General features: G+C 38.6%; 1 protein-coding gene across 3 annotated transcripts in view; it reads left to right on the top strand.

Moving 5' to 3' along the window:
• KDM4C (lysine demethylase 4C) overlaps nucleotides 1-23529 on the top strand; it is a 226921-nt gene that overhangs the window by 96723 nt on the left and 106669 nt on the right. For all 3 annotated transcript variants that reach the window (XM_063129271.1, XM_063129270.1, XM_063129269.1), the window contains one exon: nucleotides 19260-19453. In XM_063129271.1, the coding sequence (XP_062985341.1) occupies nucleotides 19260-19453 (194 nt within the window). The remainder of the gene's footprint in view (nucleotides 1-19259; nucleotides 19454-23529) is intronic.

Below are 23529 nucleotides of genomic sequence, written 5' to 3'. Positions count from 1 at the left end.
TTGGGCTGCTTTCTCTGTCTCTCCACATAGGCCACAGCTAGACCTAAGGTTTATCCTGGGATCATCCAGGGTTCACCCCTGCCTGAGCACTAGATCCCCTGTGTGTCACCTAGGTGAACAGGTTTGACCCCTGGATGATCCAGGGATAAACCTTAGGTCTAGCTATGGCCTAAGTCTCTCCCCCTTCTTGCTCCTTCAGCCTCTGGGCAGCCTCCTCTGCCTCCTTCCTCACTCTCGCCTTCTCTTGCTCTTCCCTGATGTTCCGCCTGCTCCCTCTGAGTATGTTCAGGTCAGTTGAATGGCTCTGTTTTCCAAGATGGCCATGTTCCCTCTCCCCCATCTTGCTGGTGGACTAGCTGGTGAGTGAGCACCATCCATGTATGACATCATTGGTGGGTACTGACACTACAGCCATCCCAGCCCAGTTCTTTTTGCAGCTAGGAGGGATAGGGATGCATTGGTAAGCTCAGTGGTTCGCCACAGTCTGGTTTTCAGAGTGGGGTGGAGTGAGGCAGGAAGAAAATGCTTTGTGTCTTCAAGTAGCCTTTGTGTCATATTCCTCATCTCTAAAAGAGGCAAATATTTTCTAGAAAGTATTCTACAAGCTTAATTCGTTGATTATATTATGTGTGTCTTGTATGACCTGGCTTTGAGCTTTGCTTGTTTGCTGCTCTTTGATTGTAGTAGTTGTAATGTAGATTGTGTTATCTATTGTGGTCTCATTGTGTTGACTGTATTAGTTGACAGCAGCAGACTTGTACATATGTGCAATAGCTGTGCATCTTATAAAGACAGGCCCTGCTTCCTGGGCTGTGAAGCTGTCTCTTTTGCTGCCAGGCCTCGCTGGTGGAAGTGGCTTGGCAGGGTGGATGGGATTTGTTGCAACTCTGCTGCTGTTATTGACACATGAGCAAATTGACTACCTTTAGAAAGTTACCGAGAGAGAGAGAGAGAGAGAGAGAGATGGATGAGATTAATAGGTTATGATATATTTTTGGTGGAATTGCATGAAATGTAATTTCAAAAAATGATGTTCTAAGAAGAATTCTGCATTATGCTAGCATTCATGAAGAACTATCAATACAAGTTTGTCTGGAGACCACCTCTTCTCCTTAGAAGTCACACACACACACACACACTGGAGTTCCTCCTAGCAACTAAGGCTTGCAGCCTGTAGATTTTCTGACCACCCAGTACCAGAGTCTGTCTTAACATGTGAAAATCAGTACACCAATTGAAACTTTTTAAAGCTACCACATCATCTGAAGAACTAATAAATATTGATAATCTGGAAAATTAAAAGTTTTCTCAATGTTCAGTGAATTGTTAAAGTGGGATGCACCCCACCCAGTTATCTGTGCTTCCTTAATAAGGCTTCATTATGTGTAAGACTGTTAGTCAATAACGTTATTCTCCCATGTGGAATATTGCACATTTTTGATGAGGTATAATCATTTATTTGTTTGTTTATTTTGCTCATACTCCAATTAAGGCAGTACATAAATTTCATAAATAGAACATGGATGTAATTCGCTTTATTCCAGCTTGAGTTCTAAAGTGCAGATGTAGTAGAGGCAATGAATGACTGTGTAACAACAGTGGAGTACTAAGTAAGCAATTGAAACCAATCTTGATTATTCCCCTCATTCCTGTGGGTCAGTCTACTTTCCAGCCGCTTTCCCCCTAGGTTCAGTGTTGAGCAGATAAACATGGTGTTATTATAAACCAATTTATATTTATTTGGTATTTTGCTTGAATGTAGTTTTGTTTTACAAGCATTCATATCCGGGATATAGTAGGATCAAAATCTAAATAGGAATTTGACAGTTGGGTAAAGCATTATTTTGAAGTGGTGGCTTTGCAATAAGCGTAGTTTAGAGAAGTCTAAACTAGATTGCTCCTAAAATGAAAGGTTGGTCAAAATGAAAGTAAAACTGCTGTTTGTATTTAATGAAAGCTTTTTGGGTTATTCTTTTGGGTTATGTATAATGTCTGCAGCTGAATTAGAAACGATAGCTTGCAGTCTTAGTATCTTGTCTTGAAATATATAGTTATTGGGTACCTTGAGATTTGCTGAATTTAAATTTAATATATGTGTATATATATATGTATGTTTACATTAACAAATAAATGTACCCTATGCTGTATGTTTAGCACTTCTAAGCCCACTAATACCAATGGAGAAATTAAGCATGTATACTTAAATATCTCCTTAAATCAGTGCAACCTAATAGTACTCATCTTTGGCTGGATTATGTAGGGCAGAGTGCATTTAAGATGACAATGATGATGATATGTTAAAACACAGTGCACCTGCTTCCAAATACAAACAAAAGCTAACTTTGATATTTTAATTGGGGAAAAGAAATGAAAGTTGAAGGGCTGCTGCACACACTTAGCAGCTACATATGATGTGTGTTTCTGCACTGTACCACTTTAGACTGCAAGAGCAAATTGAATGGTTGAATACCCCACTCCCACTCTAAAAAAGCTCCATGCTTATGAAACATCAGTATTTCAGATATCATTCCCCACTTCCATTCTGAAACAGTACATACCAGCAATTTATAGAATGCTAGAGTTGGAAGGGACCACTTAAGCCATTGAGTCCAACTACATGCTCAACGCAGGAATCGAGTTTAAAGCATCCCTCACAGATGGCTGACCAGCCTTCATCCAGTTGATGGATGTCCAGTTGATAATGGGGTTATTGATCTTTTTTTTCTCAGTCTCTTATAAATAACTCACTGTGTGGTTTTCTCAATGGCATTGCCACACAGTAGGGTAATTAAAGTTGATTTTAAATGTAGTCTGGTTGGATAGAAGCTGAACTCCTACCACAGGTGACAGACTTATGCTCTGTGGCTATTCTTTGAAAATAAGACCATTGTAATTGTGATTGCAAACACTGTAGCTCAGCTGGAAACCATTGCTGAAAATCATTTGTAGGTTGAATGTTTAGCTTGGGCAGTTTCTCATGTATTTTATTAGTAAAAAGACTTCTTAAGGCTTATATTTCTCCATGGCTGAGCAGAATATTGCTTCTATAAGTGCTTGTAGCTAAAAGATGCTTTTAAAAACAGAGTACATTGGATGCATTGTCTTTTTGGTTTTAGACATAGGTTTCTTATCACTGTATTCCACCAGTTGTTGATAAATTACTGTTTCCCTCTCAACTTTCTACCTAAGCAAAGAATAAACATAGAAGTGTTGCTATAGTCCTTTGCAATAAGAGATTACGGAGGAGAATTCTTAGCCATTTCATCACACAGGACAAGATTTTATGGGGGTGGACAATATTCTTTACTACTGCAATATTCAGTGTGCAGTCAAGTTGGAAGTAGATGTTTATTTCTGGTATTTATCAAAGGTCTTTAAAATTTATTATTATTATTCATTTATTTCTTACCTGCCTCACTGTTTGGATCGAGGCAGGGAACAACAATAAGAATAAATACATAAAATAGATTAAAAACATAGTACACATTATTAAAACATCCTAAAAACATCCTAAAATTCCACTGGGTAGGCCTGCTGGAATAGATCAGTCCTAATAGCTTTCTTAAATGCTAAAAGACTTTTAAGTTGACAAGTCTCCTCCAGCAGGCCATTCCACAGTCTGGGAGCAGCAGAAGAGGAGGTCCTCTGGGTTATAATAATAATAAATTTATTATTATAATGTAGTGGGTAAAATCCATTGTAAGTGTATGATTTATTCTTGGGTTAACTCTGGGTTGTTTAACCTCTGAACAACCCAGAGTGTTAAGGTTTGGACATCACATTGACAATCTACAAATGGCTTGCTAATAGGTTTTGAAATGAAAGTGGAAGCAACAAGTGTGCCAGAGGCAGTGTACTCACTTGCGTCTGCTAGATTTTTGAGTTATTTAATTCATGATTGCCTTTACGTGTAGACTACCTGAGTGGTAAAATGGCATTTTTAGGAGTACCTTTACAACTTTTCTGCAGTGGCAAAAATGGTTTAAAACAAGAAAAGCAAGTACTATGCCCCAGGAATTTGTGAGAATTTTACTAGCCCGTCCTAGAAATGGTAGAAGGTGCCCCCTTGCTTTCATAGACAGAGACTGGGGCTGTGAAGGTGAGGATTCATCTTTACCCCAGCATTAACTGGCTGCCTTTGGAAACTACAATTCAAAATAATTAGGCTAATAGCTGGGATTGGTTATTTCAATATATCATGTTGGTTAATTCCACTGGTTACTGGCCCATTTCCAAGCACAATTCAAAGTGCTTATCTTTTAAAACCCAGCATGGCTTAAGGCCTGGGTACCTGAAGGATCGCCAGTACCAGATTAACCTGCACATACACAGAGCTCATCTTTGAAGGATTTCTTCTGGATGTACATAGAAAGGTAGCAAAGGGCAAGGAGAGGGCCTTCCCTAGAATGCCTGGCTGGAACCCAGTCTGATGTGTTTTTGGTGCCAAATAAAGGCCCTATATTCCAATGCCTTTTAATCCCTTTTTATATTGCTTTAATGGTGCAATTTTTCTGCTATTTAATTCTTGTGATTTTTTATTATTTTATTTTTTTTGATATTGTGAGCTGCCCTGGAAATATTTGTATTGAAAGGTGAACAATCCCCTTTCTATTAAGACTTAGTTATAGTTTCCCCACATTTTCCATGACAGATCCGATTTAATCTAAACTGCTTCCTGCATATTAAGCATCACTCCCTTTAAATATATATTTAGTGGGAAAGAGCAGTACACTATATTGCTATGCAAAACAAAAATTCCTAGCTGAGCATATGTCATTGAATTGTCTACTTAAAGTTGGAACAATGCAGTAATAATCTGATGATGTAGCATCTGTACAATAAAATAACATGCTGATTACATTGGAACAGTGAATGCAAAAGTTTTATTCCCACTGTTCTGACATCGTCAGAAAGCCGTTATCATTCCTCTGTGGAATGTTAAAATTTAATGATCTAATTTAGCCATATCATGTAGTGTAAATAAAAAATAACCTTATTACCTATTCAAAATTCATGCCAAGCAGAAACCTTTAAGTACTGTATTTTAAAATGGTATTTAAATACTAAAGCACTGACAGAGGAAAAAAACCTTTTAAACATTCTAAGATAATTTTCTTCCCTGTTTATATAAGAAAATTTCTTCCAAAAAATGAATATTATCTTTACTTGATCCTGCAGCATGCTTTCAGTTGGTTTGGCATCACTGCCTTCTGTCAATTATCTTCTTATCAAAAATACAGGAAAATTCTATTTGTCTAGGTGTCAAATAAAATTATCATAGAGAAATGAGAACTAAGCATGGACTTACACCTCAAAAGGATGTTCCCATTCTTCTCAATTAGGAGATTCTTCATTTGGAGAGAAATTTTCCATAAAGAAGCATTGTTTGCAACTGTTTGAACTTCTCCCAAGCGAACTATTCCTCTGTGAGCAAATCACCATTCCTCTCTTTCCACATATTGATGGAAAATATTGCATCAATGAAGTAACACCTAATTTAAATTTAAAGCACCAGAGTGCCTCAGATAGAATATGTTCTGAACACACCAAAATATATAAAGGCCAGGTTTTTAATATTTTGCATGGTAGCATGACACCAAAAAATTTACTTTTATAAAGACCGTGAGGTTCTCCATGTTTTACACCACCTTTTCTTTTGATGGAATAGACCCTGTAGAAGAAACAACAGAGAGAAAAAAAGTGTATTAAATAAATAAACTTAAGTCATATCTGGTCACCTTCGTCCCTCTACCAATGGGGCAACTTGAACTGCACCACTGAAGAGGGCCAGAGAATAATACTATGGCTACTACCATATTTCTTCGATTGTAAAATGCCATTGGTTGTAAGACGCACATTAATTTCAGTACCACCAACAGAAAAAAAGCTTTGATTCTAAGAAATAATAAATGCACCCGCGATTCTAAGATGCACCCCGTTTTTAGAGATGTTTATATGGGGGGAAAAGTGTGTCTTAGAATCGAAGAAATATGGTAATCCAGCAAGGATCAAATGCCATAAGGACCCAATAGGATCTCATTTGGCCCTATAAAGCTGCCTCTCAGTCTGAGTAATTTATCACTGGCGTAAAGTGATCTGTTTCTCTGCCAGATTAGCTTCCAACCTGATTACTTGCTTCTTTGCCTGCTTGGCTTCAAGGACCCCAGTCTCACAGGTTGTGTTTGGGAAAGTATATCTGGTAGACTCAAACTTCTTGTTTGGTTATCTTTGCTTTTTTGTTTCTGTTAAATTCTTTCTACACAAAATGTTAAAAAGTAATGAAATCAGGAAGTGGGAATATGTAAATAGGAGAGGACTCAATTTTCACTCCTGTACATCGAGTTCTATGGGACAAAACAAATGGACTGTAATCTGGGACAGAGACAAGTGGCAAATTTGATCCTGATCCAAAACACTGTAGTCGCCAGGGGTAGGATACTGGTTTAGCCCTCACCCCAGTGGCTGAGTTGTCCTTTCTCTCATATAAATGAATGTCTGTCACTCATTCATTCATGTAAAAAAATAATGTCTCCTTTGTTATAGTGAGGGTACAGTTCACTAATCACCATTGACAATTGGTGGTTTGGCAAGGTCCCTGTGAAATATACAGGGCTTTACTTCATGTCTATCTTAGTAAAAGATAAGCATTCCACTTTGATGTAGTTTATTCAATGGTCTTTAGATTTGCATGGTTGTTGGTTATGTAGCAGTACCTGGGAGATAGGAAGCTGCCTTATCCTGAGACAGGCCATTGCTCCATTGACTGGTGGCTGCTCTTGAGAGTTTCAAGCAGGAGTTTCTGAGCCATACTTGAGGTTGCCAGGGGATAAACCTGTGCACTACCAATGAGTTATCATGCTTCCCTTAGACAGAACACCCATCAGTATGTCTAGATTCTGTTATCAGCTGAGGTTTTTCTTTTATGTTTCCTAGGTTTTCTGAGTATTGGCATAGAAATGGTCAAGGCTGCAGCAAAAAAACTGTACAGGTTCTTGCACACCAACTGGCCTCTCTGGATGACATCTACACACACCTCTTTCAAGTTTCTATAAGCCATCTAGTCTGCCATTACAGACCTTAAGCTCATAATTTTATATATTTAAGAATATTTATATTCTGCCTTTCAGCAAAATGTTCTCAAGGTGTTTTACATGGCATTTTAAAACCTCGTAATTTTCTGTTTCTCACTACATTTTCATCTATGCTCTTCTTCAAATCTTGTAGGCTTCATTGGGGAGATGGTATCAGCCGCTGGTTTTTGAAACTCTCACTCGAAAAGGCTGTTGGAGGTACTGGGTGAAACACATTTTTAAAATGACAGCTCTTAAGTCCTGTTGTTGCCGTGCTGGACTCTGTGGCTACAGGATAATAACACACACATACACAGAGAGAGAGATCCTGGGAAGAGTGTTACCAAGCTACACAAGATATTAAGGTGAAAGGGAAAATGGAAAAATGGTGAGTCAAACTAGGAGTGAGGTGTGAGTGTTGTTTGTGCATTGCCACATTGTCAAGAATACCAAGGGACCTTGCATACAGAGTGCATACGTCCTTTTTACACCCTCTACACAGGCCAGTCCAATCAGACTGGGGAAGAGGAAGGGAGAGCAGACAGGCTAAGTGTCATATGCTTGTGCCATCTAGATCTTTGCTTTCCATGACTCTCAGCTCAATAAATGAGTACATCGAAAACATCTGAAAAAGAATAATGAAATTATGTTAGTATTTGGACGTTTTTATGATGAAAAGGTCTTTTATGGTGAAAAGGTCTCTAATATATTGGGGAAATTGGTATTGGTGTGTGGGTGGTGGCGATGATGAGAGATTTTATTCATTAAATAAAAAGGTATTTTTTTAATTTTGAAATTGGGAAGCAAGAGGTAGGGGTTGGTAATGCTTTTTCCTTACAATGCTAAGTCTCTGTCAAATCTGTCCCATGCAGAATTACAACAGTAAAGTCTATTTCATATTGATTTTTGTGATGTAGTTCCAAACTAAGTTTCCTACTCCAATTTAATCTGTCAAATGGCCAAGAGCACGGCTTGTGCATTTTTTTAATGGATACTTGCTCATATTTCTTATTCTGAAGGTAGAATATATTTCAGCATGTTTCTCTCTTGACAGTGAGTAGACCACAATAGGCAGCCACTTTCCAAGACATTCATAAAAGGGCTGTCACATCGTGATTTCCTTTTTACACATTTATATTAATAGCCTTTCTTTTTTTGTTACTGTATAGTGTGTACAGATGTCTGTTCTGGCATCAGAAATCCAATTGGACAGAGGGAGATAGAATTGTCTTAGAATGGTCTTTACTGCCTGCCAAAGTACTGAACTGATATCAGCTGTTTTATTTATGGTTGATTTCCGGATAACTGTGAATATATTTAAAAACATTCCTTTAGAAATCTGTGAGCCTGAGAGATGAATACGTAGTTGAAACAGGATGTGTATTGTGAGGTTGTTTTAATTTTTTAAAAAACGTTTTGTGTGATTAATGGACATTTAAAGACTAAAAACAGCTTGCATGCTGTACAAAACATTTTGCCCAATCTTATCAGTTAACTTCATGCTAGATAAAGGGCAATCCTGAAAGCCAGCACTGAGATGGAGACAGAATTTTATGGTGAACAATGATGCTTGCATATTATCTTGAATTCAGTATAAACAGAAATTTATCTAGTTTCTTCACTGAATATGATGCAAGGGTGAAATATCAGATATTTTGTAGACTAAGGGAAAATGCCATTGTAACGTCTCTAAGCATTTTATGTATAAATGTCCAAGTCTCTGTGGTAATGTAGTGAATAAAATAATGCAATATTTTATACACTAGAAAAGCTTCAGTAGAAAGATTGTTTATTGTAGACATGATTATAAAGACTTATTAGCTGATTGTTATTTTGAAAAACATCACATGTAAATTACTTTGTGGAAGCCACTCATTCTAAAGGTAAGGGCTGCTGACCAATGAAAAACAGATGGGTTTATTAGGTAGAAATTTCCCCTTTATCAGGGAATGAATGTATTTTGAAGTTCAATTCCACAAAATGGCATCAATTTTTTTAAAAAAGAAAGGAATAAAGGTCTTCTGGAAAGTAACTCAAGGAATTTTGTTGAACCATAGTGGTGTTTTTTGGGAGATCATGGGGGGGGGGACATACCCACACATTAAATTTCTGCCCTGCCCTTCCTACAAATGTGAACAGACACATAATAAGTGCATGTGTATGAGGCCTTGGTAGGGTCAGGTTCCAAGACCTAGGGAAATTTCCTGGCAGTTCAAGTGGGCCAGAAGCGGGTATGCGGTTCGAAACGGGGAGAGTTTGAATTTCCCAAGCAGTCATAAAAATCAGAGGCAGGTGTGTAGTCAAGGAAGGAGTTGAATTCAGGAGTGGAATCCAGGATAAGGAGCTGGAGCTTAAGCAGTGCCCTCAAAAAAGGCAAGTTGCTCAGGCTGAAGAGCACATCTAAAGAGCTTTATTGGATTGGCTAATATGGACAACTGACTAGTGCTTAGGAAGGCTAGATGGCACTCTCAAAGCACAGAGCTAAAGGCAGCTAATTTTGAGTGTCATGAGAGGGCAGCAGCTTGTTAGTTATTTAATTATTACTGTATTTTTTACTGCTAGGGAGGGAGACATGCACTTTTAGGATTTTGTGCCTCTGATGCCAAAATAACTTGCCAGGCCTTGGCTACTGGGGAACAGGGGCACCATTTGCTGCCAGGTTTGCTGGCACTGGTGGTGCAAGAGGTAGAATGCCAATACTTGACTGCTGGGAGCCCAGTTCAAGACCCTTCTGGCACCTTGCAGAATGCCTCAGAAACTATCTGCAGGATATTCTGTAGTTTATCTCCATTTCTCTGCCCACTTTCCAGAAATCCACACCAGAGGTTCGTGGTTCAGGAAGGATGAAGTCCCAGCTGCAGGGTGTGTGTGTATGTGTGTCACACCTTTATCAGGGCTCTTGACTTTAGTATAAAGATTGGGGAGTTGCCTTAATAACTAAACTGCAAATAGGAACGTAGAGAGAGCCAGTGTGGTGTAGTGGATAGAGTGTTGGACTGGGAGTTGGGAGACCCAGGTTCTAGTCCCCACTCGGCCATGAAAACCGACTGGGTGACTTTGGGCGAGTCACAGACTCTCAGCACAACCTACCTCACAGGGTTGTTGATGTGAGGATAAAGTGGAGAGGAGGAGGATTATGTACACCGCCTTGGTTTCATTGCAGGAAAAAAGGCGGGATATAAATGCAATAATAAATAAATAAATATTTCACTGTACTAGTACATAGAGAGTGGCAGTAGAGGCTGGTGGCTCCGATTTCGGTGGGGCTGTGAATCCATTCTGGGATTCAGTCAGAACCAGCCAGAAATCTAAAGGAACTGTCCTAGGTGATGAACCCTATCAGAACCCATTATTCTGAACTACAGAAAGCCTTGCAGTAAATTCTGCCTTCTTACCTGAAGGCATTTATGTCTAGTTTACTTGAATGAAATCTGTACCTTGTTTTGTGTTTGGATAACATCAAAGAATTTCAAAAGGCAAGGGTTTGTGCTAATGATGCTAGATTGTTCTGAAAATGTAATAAACATTTTTTCATTGTTTGAAAAGACACTATATCTTTTTCATTGGCAAGCTGAGGCTTGCTCCATAGCAAAGCAGGACAATATTTAATGTTTGATAATGAATCCCCAAATGAGTATTATCTATGTTCAGAATCTAGATATACATTTTCCCCTTTTAATTTTCATACGACGTACTATTTTTTATTTATTTTTAACTGTTACTAACTCCACAGTGAGAATTTATTTTACTAAGGTAAGCTATCTAACTTTGCACGTTGTTAAGAAACCCATTTTCTTTCTGTGTCTCAACAGCCCATAAAGTTTCATTCTGTGAGGCTGATCCTGCATGTATTTGTTAGGCCTTCTGTGTCTGTGATCCCGTACCATCCAGGGTTTCAAGGCCACACTAATTGGGCTGAACAAGTTCAGCTGAGTGTTTGTGGAACTTTCTGCTAGGCCCCATCCCAAAAGCTTGTAAAGACTGTTTCAGTTAGCTTGTGATTGGCTAATAAGAATCACCTCAGCTTTGCTAGTGGATTTTGGGTATTTGTGTGTGGAGGGGGGTGGGGTGAGCTACAGCTGCCCTTTGTCCTTGTCTATGTCTTGGTTTTCAGTTGTCTCCATTTGACCCTGGCCTATAGAAGGACCATGCTTTGGTATCTATTGGCAGGTTTTAGCCAGTTCTGTTATTTTGCCTCATAAGCACTGTTTCCAGATATTGTTCTGTTTGTTGTACTTTTCCCTCTCCCTTTTTGTAAAGAATCTTACCACACTTCTTAATTGAAAGGGTGTGCTTTATTCCATTTAGGCTTTGGTACTCAGAGTGTTCCCCTTGGTTGTTGCTGCAGTTTAAGTGATTTAGTCCCCATGAAACACCAATGACCTAAAAGAATAAAATTATCCTTTGCTACCATAGGTCACAACTCTGAATAAGTAATGATGATTAATTTCTGCAAGGTATGTAATTCTGCTAGTGGTGATTCCTGATAGTGGTGATGCTGCATGTAATTGGAGCCGCTAGTATGACATGAAATGAAGTTGACAACTACATATTATTATTTATCTAGTGTACCAGTAATCCACCATAACATGTTAGCGTTTTTTCTGAGATAGATCTAAAGTTTAAAATATTGGAGGGAAATCTTGATTATAAGAGACATTTTGATTCTGTTTTGTGTGTGAGTGCTGAGCAGACCGTAATTTTCAAAGCTTTTTACCAAAGGGACACTTGTTTTATTGAAGCTTCTACAAATGGATCATAGAATCATAGAATAGCAGAGTTGGAAGGGGCCTACAAGGCCATCGAGTCCAACCCCCTGCTCAATGTAGGAATCCACCCTAAAGCATCCCTGACAGATGGTTGTCCAGCTGCCTCTTGAATGCCTCTAGTGTGGGAGAGCCCACAACCTCCCTAGGTAGCTGATTCCATTGTCGCACTGCTCTAACAGTCAGGAAGTTTTTCCTGATGTCCAGCCAGAATCTGGCTTCCTTTAACTTGAGCCCGTTATTCCGTGTCCTGCACTCTGGGAGGATCGAGAAGAGATCCTGGCCCTCCTCTGTGTGACAACCTTTTAAGTATTTAAGTATAACTGATATCAAAGGTTTCTGCAGCATTGCCTACAAGCTAGAAGGTGAGTGTAAAAATATATCACTCCCTGATTCTGCTAGGGAAAAATGGCTATTGTTGCAGCACGTTCTGAATTTTTTTCACATATAAGCAGTGCCTGCTAAATGTTTATTTTGCAGGTAATATGGGAAGTGTAACCATCTCTGTTACAGCCCCTTTTACAAGAGGTTTATCAGGATGTATCATTTGAACATGCTTGGTTGTTATGAGAAACTTGTGACTATAACTGAAGGAGTCTTTTAACAGGATGGCCTCTGCAGCTTTAGCAATAATTGATTGCTACTTTTGGATACTATTCTGTCGTAGTGAAAGCCTGGATTTATTCCTTAATTGAGAATAATGTATTTGATTGCCAAGGGCTCTTTTAGCCTCATATTATAGTGCATACTTGGAATAGCTACATATAGAACTCTGCAGATCTATTTCTCTTTTATACAGCAGTGTCTAGCATACATCTTGCAGACTATTTACCCTTATTTCTCCAGAGGAAAATGAAGACAAATAATACAAATTGAACTTCACAGGAGTTATTAGATGTTGATTCACATGGAGGCAAGCAAGACATGTTTTTTTGCATAACTAAAACAAAGAATATTTACTTAGAATTTGTCTGCCTAACAATCCTGTTTGTCACATGAATTAGATAATTGGTCCTTGTTCAAGATATCTGCCTTTAATATATAATGGTATTTTCCTCTCCTTCTCCCAACAATACTAGTTAAACACACACACACACACACACTGTTGCTATTTTAATACATCATATGTCCACGTTCTTTCTGTAGCTACTATGCAAATTGTTCGACTCTTCTGGTAAAGCATAAATTGGACCAAAGGGTCAGATATGCATTCTTTGTAATTTCTTAGGCTTCCCTCAAACTGCAGTGCCCTGAAAGGGGCTCCTGAATGGGTATTCTCTGGAGTGACAATGCAGCACAGACGGTGATATCTGGAAGACAAATATTTCATAAGTCTGTTGTAAGCATAGAATGTCTTGGGCATATGTACACACATCTTTGAATTCTGGCTCCTTTAATAAAGTACTATATCTAAGTTTGTTTGTTTGTTTATTTATTTATTACATTTTTATACCGCCCAATAGCCAAAGCTTTCTGGACGGTTCAAAAAAAATTAAAACCATAATAAACAACCAACAGGTTAAAAACACAAATACAAAATACAGTATAAAAAGCACAACCGGATAAAACCATGCAGCAAAATTGATATAAGATTAAAATACAGAGTTAGAACAGTAAAATTTAAATTTAAGTTAAAATTAAGTGTTAAAATACTGAGAGAATAAAAAGAGGCGATGAAAAGAGTACAATGGCGATGAAAAGAGTACAATGTAGGCGCCAGACGGACCTCTCTGGGGAGCTCATTCCACAGCCGGGGTGCCACAGCAGAGAAAGCCCTCCTCCTAGTAGCCACCTGCCTCACTTCCTTTGGCAGGGGCTCATGGAGAAGGGCCCCTGTAGATGATCTTAAGGTCCGGGCAGGTACATATGGGAGGAGGCGTTCCTTCAAATAACCTGCCCCCAAACCGTTTAGGGCTTTGAATGTCAATACCAGCACTTTGAATGTCAATACCAGTTTACTTTTAGATGGCATTAGAGGCACAATCTAGGGGCAGTATCCAGCAGGGCGCTGTGCCTCCATGGATTCTATTCTGCAAGTGGCACCTACCACTTGCACAACAAAGCTTTGTTGCTTCCAGGAGCAACTGGAAATGAGCGAAAACACTAATTTCTAGAATGGGGTTGGTCAGCGGAGCTCACATAAGGTAGCTTCTCCAAGCTGTTCTGATCCAAAAATCAATGTTTTAACTCATTCACAGCTTTCTCTAGGAAGCGTTACAACTCTGTTGAGCAAGCAGTGAATATCTTTTACGTAATGGAATTAGCAGACCACTTGTGGAGCAGCCCCATTGGATACTGTCCTAGGTTTTTGACAACACAGAATTATCATTATAAAAGTGTTGTAAGCTCAAAATAAACCCATCAGTCAGGCTCACAGTTTCCTATGTATGGTTCTACTAAACAGTTGTGATTATGATTTACATGAAGCAGTGCTGTACGCTCACCAAATTTTGATGGCACCAATTTGGAAGGAATTGCACCAACTGTTGTGAGCTGGAAAAGGAATTCCAGATCAGTTATAGATCAAGAAAATAACATCCAGCAGAAGTTTTAAACATCTGGAAGAAAACAAAACCCTGAAACCAAAAGTTCAAATTTGAAGATAACTATGACACAGCAAGAGAGCTTAGAAAAGCCAGGGAGGTATAATGGAAGCTAAATCAAATGTAAGTAATTGACCTTGTTTGCACATCAGACTAAGCCACAGTGGATTATTATTGTGGATGCTTGTAGGCTGGCTTAGCATGATGTCCAAAACTAGAGAGATTTTTCTGCAATGGGTAGTTTTTTGCAAACAACCTAACTTGAGAACCTATGGCTTGTAGTAGGGTTGTTTAGAGTGGCTTGTTCTCTTGTTGTGATGTCCAAACTCAGCAAGAAGGGCTAGAGAGCCGCCTGGCAAGAGCATTGAAAACCCCTGCCACTCTTTGTCATTTCACTAGTGCTGCCACTATTCTCCCTCATCCCTCTGCCTCAGGATGGATCCCCCTTCCCAAAATCTTGAAGAAAAGACACTGGGAGTATCCTGAATGTGCTTGCAATTTTAAAATTTGTTTATTTTCAGTGATGTACAAGTGCGCAGGAGTGAATATCTGCTGCTAGGAATTTTGCATATAACATCGTTAGACAAGCATTTTATAGCACACTCGTTACTGGCCACTCACGGATTTTCACAGCACCATCCTCCTTCTGCGTGTCTGCCATTCCTCCTGCTTGTTTTTCCGTCACTAAAAAAGACCCAGTAAAACTGGGGTTTTTGGCTGTAACGAAACTTGCCGGTATTTCCTGCTGTGTGCAGGAGAAGCAGCCCAATAAGAATGCCCACTGAATTGACCATGTGGTCATTGCTTGCTTCCTCTTTCTTCTTCATGTGAAAAAAGAGGAAGCTATTCGTCCCTATTGTGGGACAGAAGCAGGATGTAAAGCGATGGCAGGGAAACGCAACCCCCCTCCCTGTTTGGTGACGCTCATCATTTCCCCCTCGGTTTTACTGTCCTGCCTTGAAATTTGGACAATTTTAACCTCCATTTTACCACTTTGCCATGAAATTTGTTTATTTTTTTGGTATCTGCCCCAGTTTTCTGCCTTGACACTCAGTCCCTGTTCTGCCTTAAAATTTGTATATGTTTAGCGATCTTGCTCAGTGTTCTGTAACCCTCATGTACATCTGACAGCTAGCAATGGAGACCAGTAGAGGGAAGCAACAGGTGTGAAGGGTAAGAGGCTATAAGAGAGAAGGAGCTTTGGGAGGGGGTGTTATTTCTTCAATAGAATGTGAAGCAGCTTTTTTTTTAAAGTGTTTGCTAGCAAGGGAAGTGGAGGATAAAATTGATAAGGACATTGACAGGGCAGGGAGGGGGATATGGCTATGCTGGGTCCAATAGTGGACAGCCAGTGTTGCAGTCTTGCACACTTCTACAAGACCCCATAAAATTTGCAAATGCATTCCCACATTCATAAGGGCTCAGAAACCTAAATCCCTTGTTGATCTGATGTATGTGTTTGGGGTGGTTGGGGGGAGGAGGATTTCCCTTGTCAGCTAGCAACTCCAGTGAACTAGCTGAAGAAAGGGTACTATTTTATTTCTGACATTTGGAGAACAATAAATGAAAAAGTTCTGCATCATGTCTTTGCATTCACTGTCTCTGCTGTGCAGCTTTCATATTTCCGGTCTCTAGTGAATAGAAACTTAACTTAAAGATGTAATATTTTCCACAAATAATATTTTCAGTTGTAGTATCCTGTGGATAGTTCAAAAAAGTGGTTGTATTTAAAATGAGGATCTCTGTTATCTGGAAAACAATACCTTTTTGTAATGTTTCTCAAACTCTTGTTTTACATTTTAAATTGTGAGCCTTTTTTGTTCTCTGCATTGTCCTCACACACACAGCAAGAAAATGGCACAAGGGGATATATGTAGTGGTAAATTTATTTGAAAAGTTTCTTTTTAAAGAATAATTTCACCTTTTGGATAGTATTTCACAAGGGATGTATTTCATCAATAAATTAACAGTGGCTTAGGTATTAATCCTTTCTCAAACTGCAGGAAGATTTGAAGTCTCACAGCAAACACTGTAATCTCTTAAGCTATCTCTTAAGCAATTGTTTTTCATGCCTGCCTATCACTGTACCTGTAGAGAGATTTTGACTGCAAATGTGGGAAGAAATTCAGTGCTAGTCTTCTTCTGTGAAATGTCTCCAACCCCAGCCATAATGGCGTATACTGGACAAAGTGAGTACTTGTCTAATATTGAGAAGCATCAGATGCCATCTGGACTTCCCATGAGCAGAGTTCCACTCATGGGATAGTCTGCCTGAATCAGGAGGAAGGGCAATTTTATTTTTTGCATATTCTGCCATCCCCCTGCAGTCCCCAGCACAGGGATGGGGAATCTCTGGCCCAGAGGGGTTCCTTACCCAGCTTGGCAACTTTTCCCCATTGCCCCATCCCTATTCAGCAGCTGATTGGAAATAAGAGCTTTCCCCTGTGGAAGAGGGGAAAGGGAAGAAGTTGCTGTCTACCTCAGTCCCGCTTCCTTCTGAGCATTAACCTGCAGAGGCTTGGCCTGGATAATTTAGAATTTAGCCCTGCTTACTTCCATGATGCTCATGCTTACTTCTGAGTAGACACGCAAAGACTTGATTTGATAGTGCTACTGAATGATCCAGACCTGGTTACTTCTGAATAGACATGAAGAGGCTTGTTCTGTTTTTTTTTTTAGTAGGCCTGTTGCTCATGGTTACTTTTGAATAGACAAGCTTCCTGCTATATCTTAGGAACAATGGAATTTTCGGGAGGAAAATTGGATATTTTTCCAGCCTACCCAGTTTTGCCTTTGGCCCTGTCCATCACTGGAATGCAGTTCCTGAGAGCTTCTTCAAAATGGAATCTGGCCCTTAGGCTGAAAAATGTTCCCCACCCCTGTCCCCAGCACCACCTCCTGAGGTCTTTGGAAGATTTGTGAAAAGAACATGTTAATACTGAAAAACATTTTAATTATGTACCGGCCGTTACTATAATGTGTCTTTTGCTCAATTATATAATGCTAATCAATGCTTACCTTACAAAAGTTTGTCCATGTTTCTGATGTTTTCTTGTAAGTAGGGATGTTGGAAAAAATTGAAGTGGATTCAAATTAGTTCATATTTTTATGAGTCTGACCTGCAGATTGTGCAGCGAACTGGCTTTTCCCGAGTCGCGTGGATTCAGACTTGAGCCAGGGGTTTTTTTTGGTGGAGGGGGAGATCTATGCAAATTTGCACTTCCACTTATGTTTATTAGCACAAGTATAAAATAGGGCTAATGTGTATTAGCTCAAGTGGAACAAATTCTCATAAAAATCTACCTGCCTCTGCCCCTGCATTTCGTGAATGAGCAGAGAATGGAATGAAAGATGCTTGATAATCTGCAAAACACAGACAGAACAGATTTAACAAAATATGTACATTCGAAGTAAGCAAAAACATATTGAAGTATGAAACATGAATTAGTATTATGATACATTGTGATGGAAGACAACTTTCATGATAGGAATATAATTTTTATTACAATATGATTGGAATCCTGTATTCACTTACTTACGCCTGAGTTCTATTGAACTCAATAGGACTTATTTCTGAATAGACATGCATAGGAATGCACTATGAATTTAGTTAAAAAAACAAAAAACAAAATTCGCAAAGAAAGGATACTTTATAGGAACCATTAGCAGTCACCATTTTCTTTTAGACGCCGTATTAACACTCTATTGGAAAATGTAGCTGTACAAAATTCAAAATTCAAAACTCATCTTCCAAAACAACAATAATGGAATTTCACTATCTCCAGAAGAGAAAGAGAGAGAACGAGAACAATCTCAAGTACTGAAGCAGCGCATATGTTGCATCTGTGGTTTAGTTAGTGAAAGATTTTCTTTCAAACTAGGCTTTTGTTTTATTCATCCTTCTTCACCATGGTGCATTCCAGATATTTTGGACTACAAATCCCATTATCCCTGAACTTTTGGCCATGCAGGGAGTTATAGTCTAAAACATATGGAGGGCATCAAGTTGGAAAAGGAAATGTATTTATAATCTGTGTCAATGGATTTGGGGGGAGGAAGTTGGGGGTTTAGTCCTCTTCAGGGAGGTCTGCATATAATTTTCCTTTGAATTCTGACCTGTTTCTATGTAAGTGGTGCCCAGATCAAGCAATTAATTTGATAAGAATTGATAAGAACTTTTTAAAATCTACATTGGATTAAAATCATGTTGTTATTCATAGAGTTCTTCATTTCTGAATATTTTTCCCATTTTCTTGTAGCCACTGTTTCATGTCTATACTATCATAAAAAGTATTTGAGGTCATTAACAATGTGTAAGCAATGCCAAGCACTGTGATCTATGATCTCTTCAAATACACATTATTCAATGAATGCACCTTCAAGGGTGTCTTAAAATGTGAAATAGCCATCACAGACCAAGCACCAAAACGTTTACGTATCACCTAACTGCAGTGGAGATAGTTCATTCTTTCAGCAGTAAAATACAAGACATCAAATAATGGATGCATTTCAGTCTTTTATTCTCTTGAGTCTTCACATAAAAGTTGAATATTGAATCTTAGACTATTCCATGCAGTTGAGGCATAGATAGTAAACTCAAATTGCAGCATGTAGACTTACCTATTTTAACTACAATAACTTTATGGCTAATTAGAATGCTGAGTATTATATTATCGTGAGGAGACTGTTTCCAGTTGTTTACACAGACTTGCAGGTATTGCAATAGTTTCATTGATTATGCCATCTGTTGGAGCTCCTCCATAGAAAATTTTATATGTTATTTGGATAATTATCCTGTGGATTGCTTTTATGGCATTATTTGGATTTTCTGCTTGTGTGTTTGAGCTTGTTTTAACATTTCTATCTACTTTCTTCCTTAGTGTACCTGCAGGAAAGACATGGTAACTATATCCATGGATATCTTTGTGAGAAAATTTCAACCAGACAGATACCAGCTGTGGAAACAAGGGAAGGATTTATATACCATTGATCATACAAAGCCCACCCCAGAAATGACACCTGAGGTAAAGGCCTGGTTGCAGAGAAGAAGGAAAACAAAGAGATCTTCCAGGTGGTAATGAATATTTTGCACTCCATATAGTTGAAGTTAAAATATGCTATAATTTCTATTCTTTTTCAGTGCTTCTCTCCCCCGCCCCATTTGAGTTGTTTCTTTTATTTTAGTCACAGTTAATTTGTGTCTCCTTAAAACCTAGCAGTGAGCTCGAGGGCAAAGAGTCATATTTCATAATGATAATACCCATTGAAGAAATATATTCATTTTTTAAAGTTTAATGAGAATGCATTACTGAAACTTAGATATGTGGGAGCTCTGAGCATTAATATAACATTTGTTCTTTTCCTTTTATGAAGATATGCTTTTTTTTTTTTGCTGAATCCCAGTTTGTTTCTGCACTCAGAAAAGCACCACTGGGAAGAGAAAGGCGAAATACTAGCTTGCAGATATTGCAAGGAAAGTTTCCAAATGCTGCGGACTATTCACTTACTTGTCTGATCTTCAGCATTCTGTAGCCTCTGGCCACAGTCCTGTAGAGGCAGATACCTAGTTGGCTGACAGTTCAAGCCCTTCTGGCAGTACCTGCTTATTTATTCTACAGCTCAATAGGAGATCTGAATTTATCATACTGAGACTTTTAATGCTATTTGTCAGTGCACCTTTTCCTAGCCAGTAATCGAGAATATTGTCTTGATTATGTATTTGACCAAGTTTTACAACCTTGAAGCGTTTTCTCAATTGGGCAATTTCTGAAGATATATACATTTGTGTTTTTATGATGAGAGAAGCTTTTCATGGCATGCTAAATTAATTTGATTCATAGATTTTAAGCTCAAAATGGACAATAGATATGTTCTAAACTGTACTTCTGACCAACAAAATATATTTTACTTTATTTCCTTGATCCTCTTATTACTTATTAAGCCCACAAATCTTTTCAAAGTTATCTAATGTTAATAAAAACAACAAAGAGTCTTGTGGCACTTCAAAGGCTAATGAATTCATGCTAGTACAAACTTTTGCAGACACTATCCACTTCATCAAATCTTTAAGTTTCCAGAGACTTATTGTTGACTTTGCTGTGACAGACTAATTCGGCTACCCCTCTATAATTTTAATAAGTAATGCAGGCCCCAACATTTAGGTTAGTAGTTTTTTTCCAAGGCAAACTTCTGTTTGACCCCTTTTACTACAGTCGTTATATGCTCTTTTAATCAGTTTTATGCATTTGATTTATATTGTATTGTTGTAGTTAATGTTGTTCCCCGCCTCGATCCAAAGGGAGAGGTAGGTAAGAAATAATAATAATAATAATAATAATAATAATAATAATAATAATAATAATAATAAGTTTTTCTGTTAGATCAGGTTCTCTTACTTTCTGTTATTAAAATACACTATAAAATGCCATGCACACTGATGGGATTAGATATATAATATAATGCCTTTCTGAGAGCACTTTTTCACTATGAACTAGCTACTACTTCAACTTTTCCTCTAATAAAGCTGAATAAGCAAAGTATCTAAGATGCTGAGAAACTTCTTTTTCAGCCAGTGCGTAGAGATGCATTGACCTTGTCGGGATAAAATGATAAACCATAGTTTAGCATTTTAAGAATGAGCTGCAGCTGTTGCAAATGTTACTTCTCCATCAGAATTTTCTAAGGAGGAATTTGGATCCATCCACTTTTAGATCAACTGCAGTTTAGTGTGTCCTCCGAACCCTAAACTGAGGTTAATCTTAACTATGGTTTGTTGAAAGAAGCTGATTTCTTAAAATTATAGTTTTAAGTTTACTTGTTTCAGCAAGCCATAGTTAAAATTAGCTGCAGTGTGCCCAGGCTAAGATGACATGACAAACTGCAGATAATCTAAAATGGAAGTAAATAATTCCAAATTCCTCCTCGTGACCACATTGGAAGCTGTGCGGGGAGTGGGGAGCTATGGCTTATTCTCATAACACTAAACCATGGTTTAATGATGTGTCAAAACAAGGCCTTTCTTTCTGCAACTGCGTTTTCCATGCTTCATCAAATGTGTTTTCTTAAATTCCATGTACTTTGTTAATATTCATCAGAAGAGTCAGCTCTTTTTGCCTCAGCATTGTAGCTCAGACTCATGAGATATCCACAAATATGCCTCTTGAGAGCAATTGCTTTCCAAGGTAAATTCCAAAGTTGGTAGGTTTCATAGACACTTCTGCAGCCCACCTTTTCATTTTGTGGTACAGTTCTCAGACTCTTCATTGCCTTTTTCCAGATGACAATGGCAATGCTGAACAATAGATCTATTTATCCTTTAGTCTGTTTTTTTATTTATTTATTTAAGGCATTTATGCCTCACCTTTTCATCAAGTTGTTTAAGACAGGTAACAACAATTCAAGACAATGAACAATTAGAAAACCAAGCAGCTACTGTCAGAAAGTCACACATTTAAAAACAAATTTCATGGAGAGCAGCTTCATATAATAAAACATTTAACTGGAGGATCAGACAGAAACAGGACTAAAATAACGTCCTGTCCACCAAAGGGCTTTTTAAAGGAAGTCCTTACCCATGAAATGGAAGGCCATTGGAAAGGGAGTGAGATGGGCCTCCCTAGGAAGAGAGCTTCAAAGTATAGATATAGCAACAGAGAAGGTCCCCTCTCTAGTCCTAAGCAAATACTCATCTGATGTTGGTGGACTCACAAGAGGGCCACCACTGATGACCTTAATAAGAAGGCACTTTCATTTGGAGAATGTGGGCCTTCAGGTATCCCAGTCCTTGGTTGTTAAACCTGATTTAATAATAGACACTGCATTTCCCAAAGCAGGGAAAAAGAAAACAGTGGCAAAGTGCTACAGTGCCTCAAAAGGAGGCACATTTAGCTCAGCTAAATTTGGTAGTTTAGAATCCCATGGTGGGCAACTGCCATTTCAGCAGTACAGGGGCAACAGAGTGGTAGCGGAGGTCACACACAAGGCCATGGGGGTGGGTGGGAGGCCCTGTGTGTTGCCCACCCCTGGTTTCACTACTAGGTAGAGGTTCACCTGAGAGTAATATCTTTGGCTATGCTGATTCTGTCCTGTCTGCAAAATTAATGCAGTTCCACTGCAATGTTATATATATTATATATATTGTTCTTAAAGCAGGAATCAGTATCAAGGTCACGGGCATTGCACGCATTGACTAAAATTCCTCCTAATTTTGTTTATCGCCATTAAGCCTCAGGACCACTTTGCATGTTTTGGATTAAGAGTGTACATCTCATGTAAGCAATATCATTCAAAGAACCTGAAAATGTTTAGTCTAGGCTGTGTACATATACTTGTCAAGGAGCCAGATTTGCTGTGGCTCCCCAGTTCATGCACTGCAACAGCTGTATATCTGGTAAAGTAGATGTTGTAGCCACTTCAAATATTATTGTGTACACTCCAGATCTGAAAAATGTGATACAGTGCATACTTTGTGCTACATTAGGCAGAGCAGATTTGTACCATGTGTGCATTTGCTGTCAATTGAATTCTAGAATTAAGCTGCTCTTTTGGTTAGGTTAGACAGAGAAAGAAATGTGCAAATTTTATTTGAAGAGCCAATATCTTGTTGTGCAGGCTTACAAGAATAGGTAAGCATGATTTTAGGATTCTTGCTTGCAAGCATTTTTTTTAAACTCTTGATTCTTATAAGACATTTCAATGCTACTGTACTGATTGTCCCAACACAGTTCCCCCCCAAAGTCTTCACTTTCACTTTCAGAATCCGATTGCCAAATGTTGATGTGGAGATTCCTGCTATATGAAATAAATAAATATGATTCTATGCCCCAACTTCAGGGCCAGTGGAGCTGTCATCCGTGTTGCCAATGTCCATAATTCCTTGTGTAATGTGCATGCTGAATAAAGGAACTGACAAAGCACCATCAGGGAAAGAATAGGACTGGTGATAACCTTACATGGGTGTCTTAGAGGTCACTTGAGCAGCCCAGGCATTGACTTCTGCATTTTTCTCCTTTTAAGTGGCTCTGTTGTTAAATGGGCAGGTCTGCCAAACCTACCAAGCGGACTATGGTGTTCCTGATGCAAACTATTGTGGATATTTAGTTTGAACCCTGACTGATTTCTTTCTCTCTGATTCTTAATCTCTCTCCCCAC

The sequence above is a fragment of the Elgaria multicarinata genome, chromosome 6 (genome assembly GCF_023053635.1).
Source record: "Elgaria multicarinata webbii isolate HBS135686 ecotype San Diego chromosome 6, rElgMul1.1.pri, whole genome shotgun sequence".
NCBI lineage: Eukaryota > Metazoa > Chordata > Lepidosauria > Squamata > Anguidae > Elgaria > Elgaria multicarinata.
The sequence above is the reverse complement of the archived record's forward strand: the minus strand, read 5'-3'. Positions and strand labels throughout refer to the sequence as shown.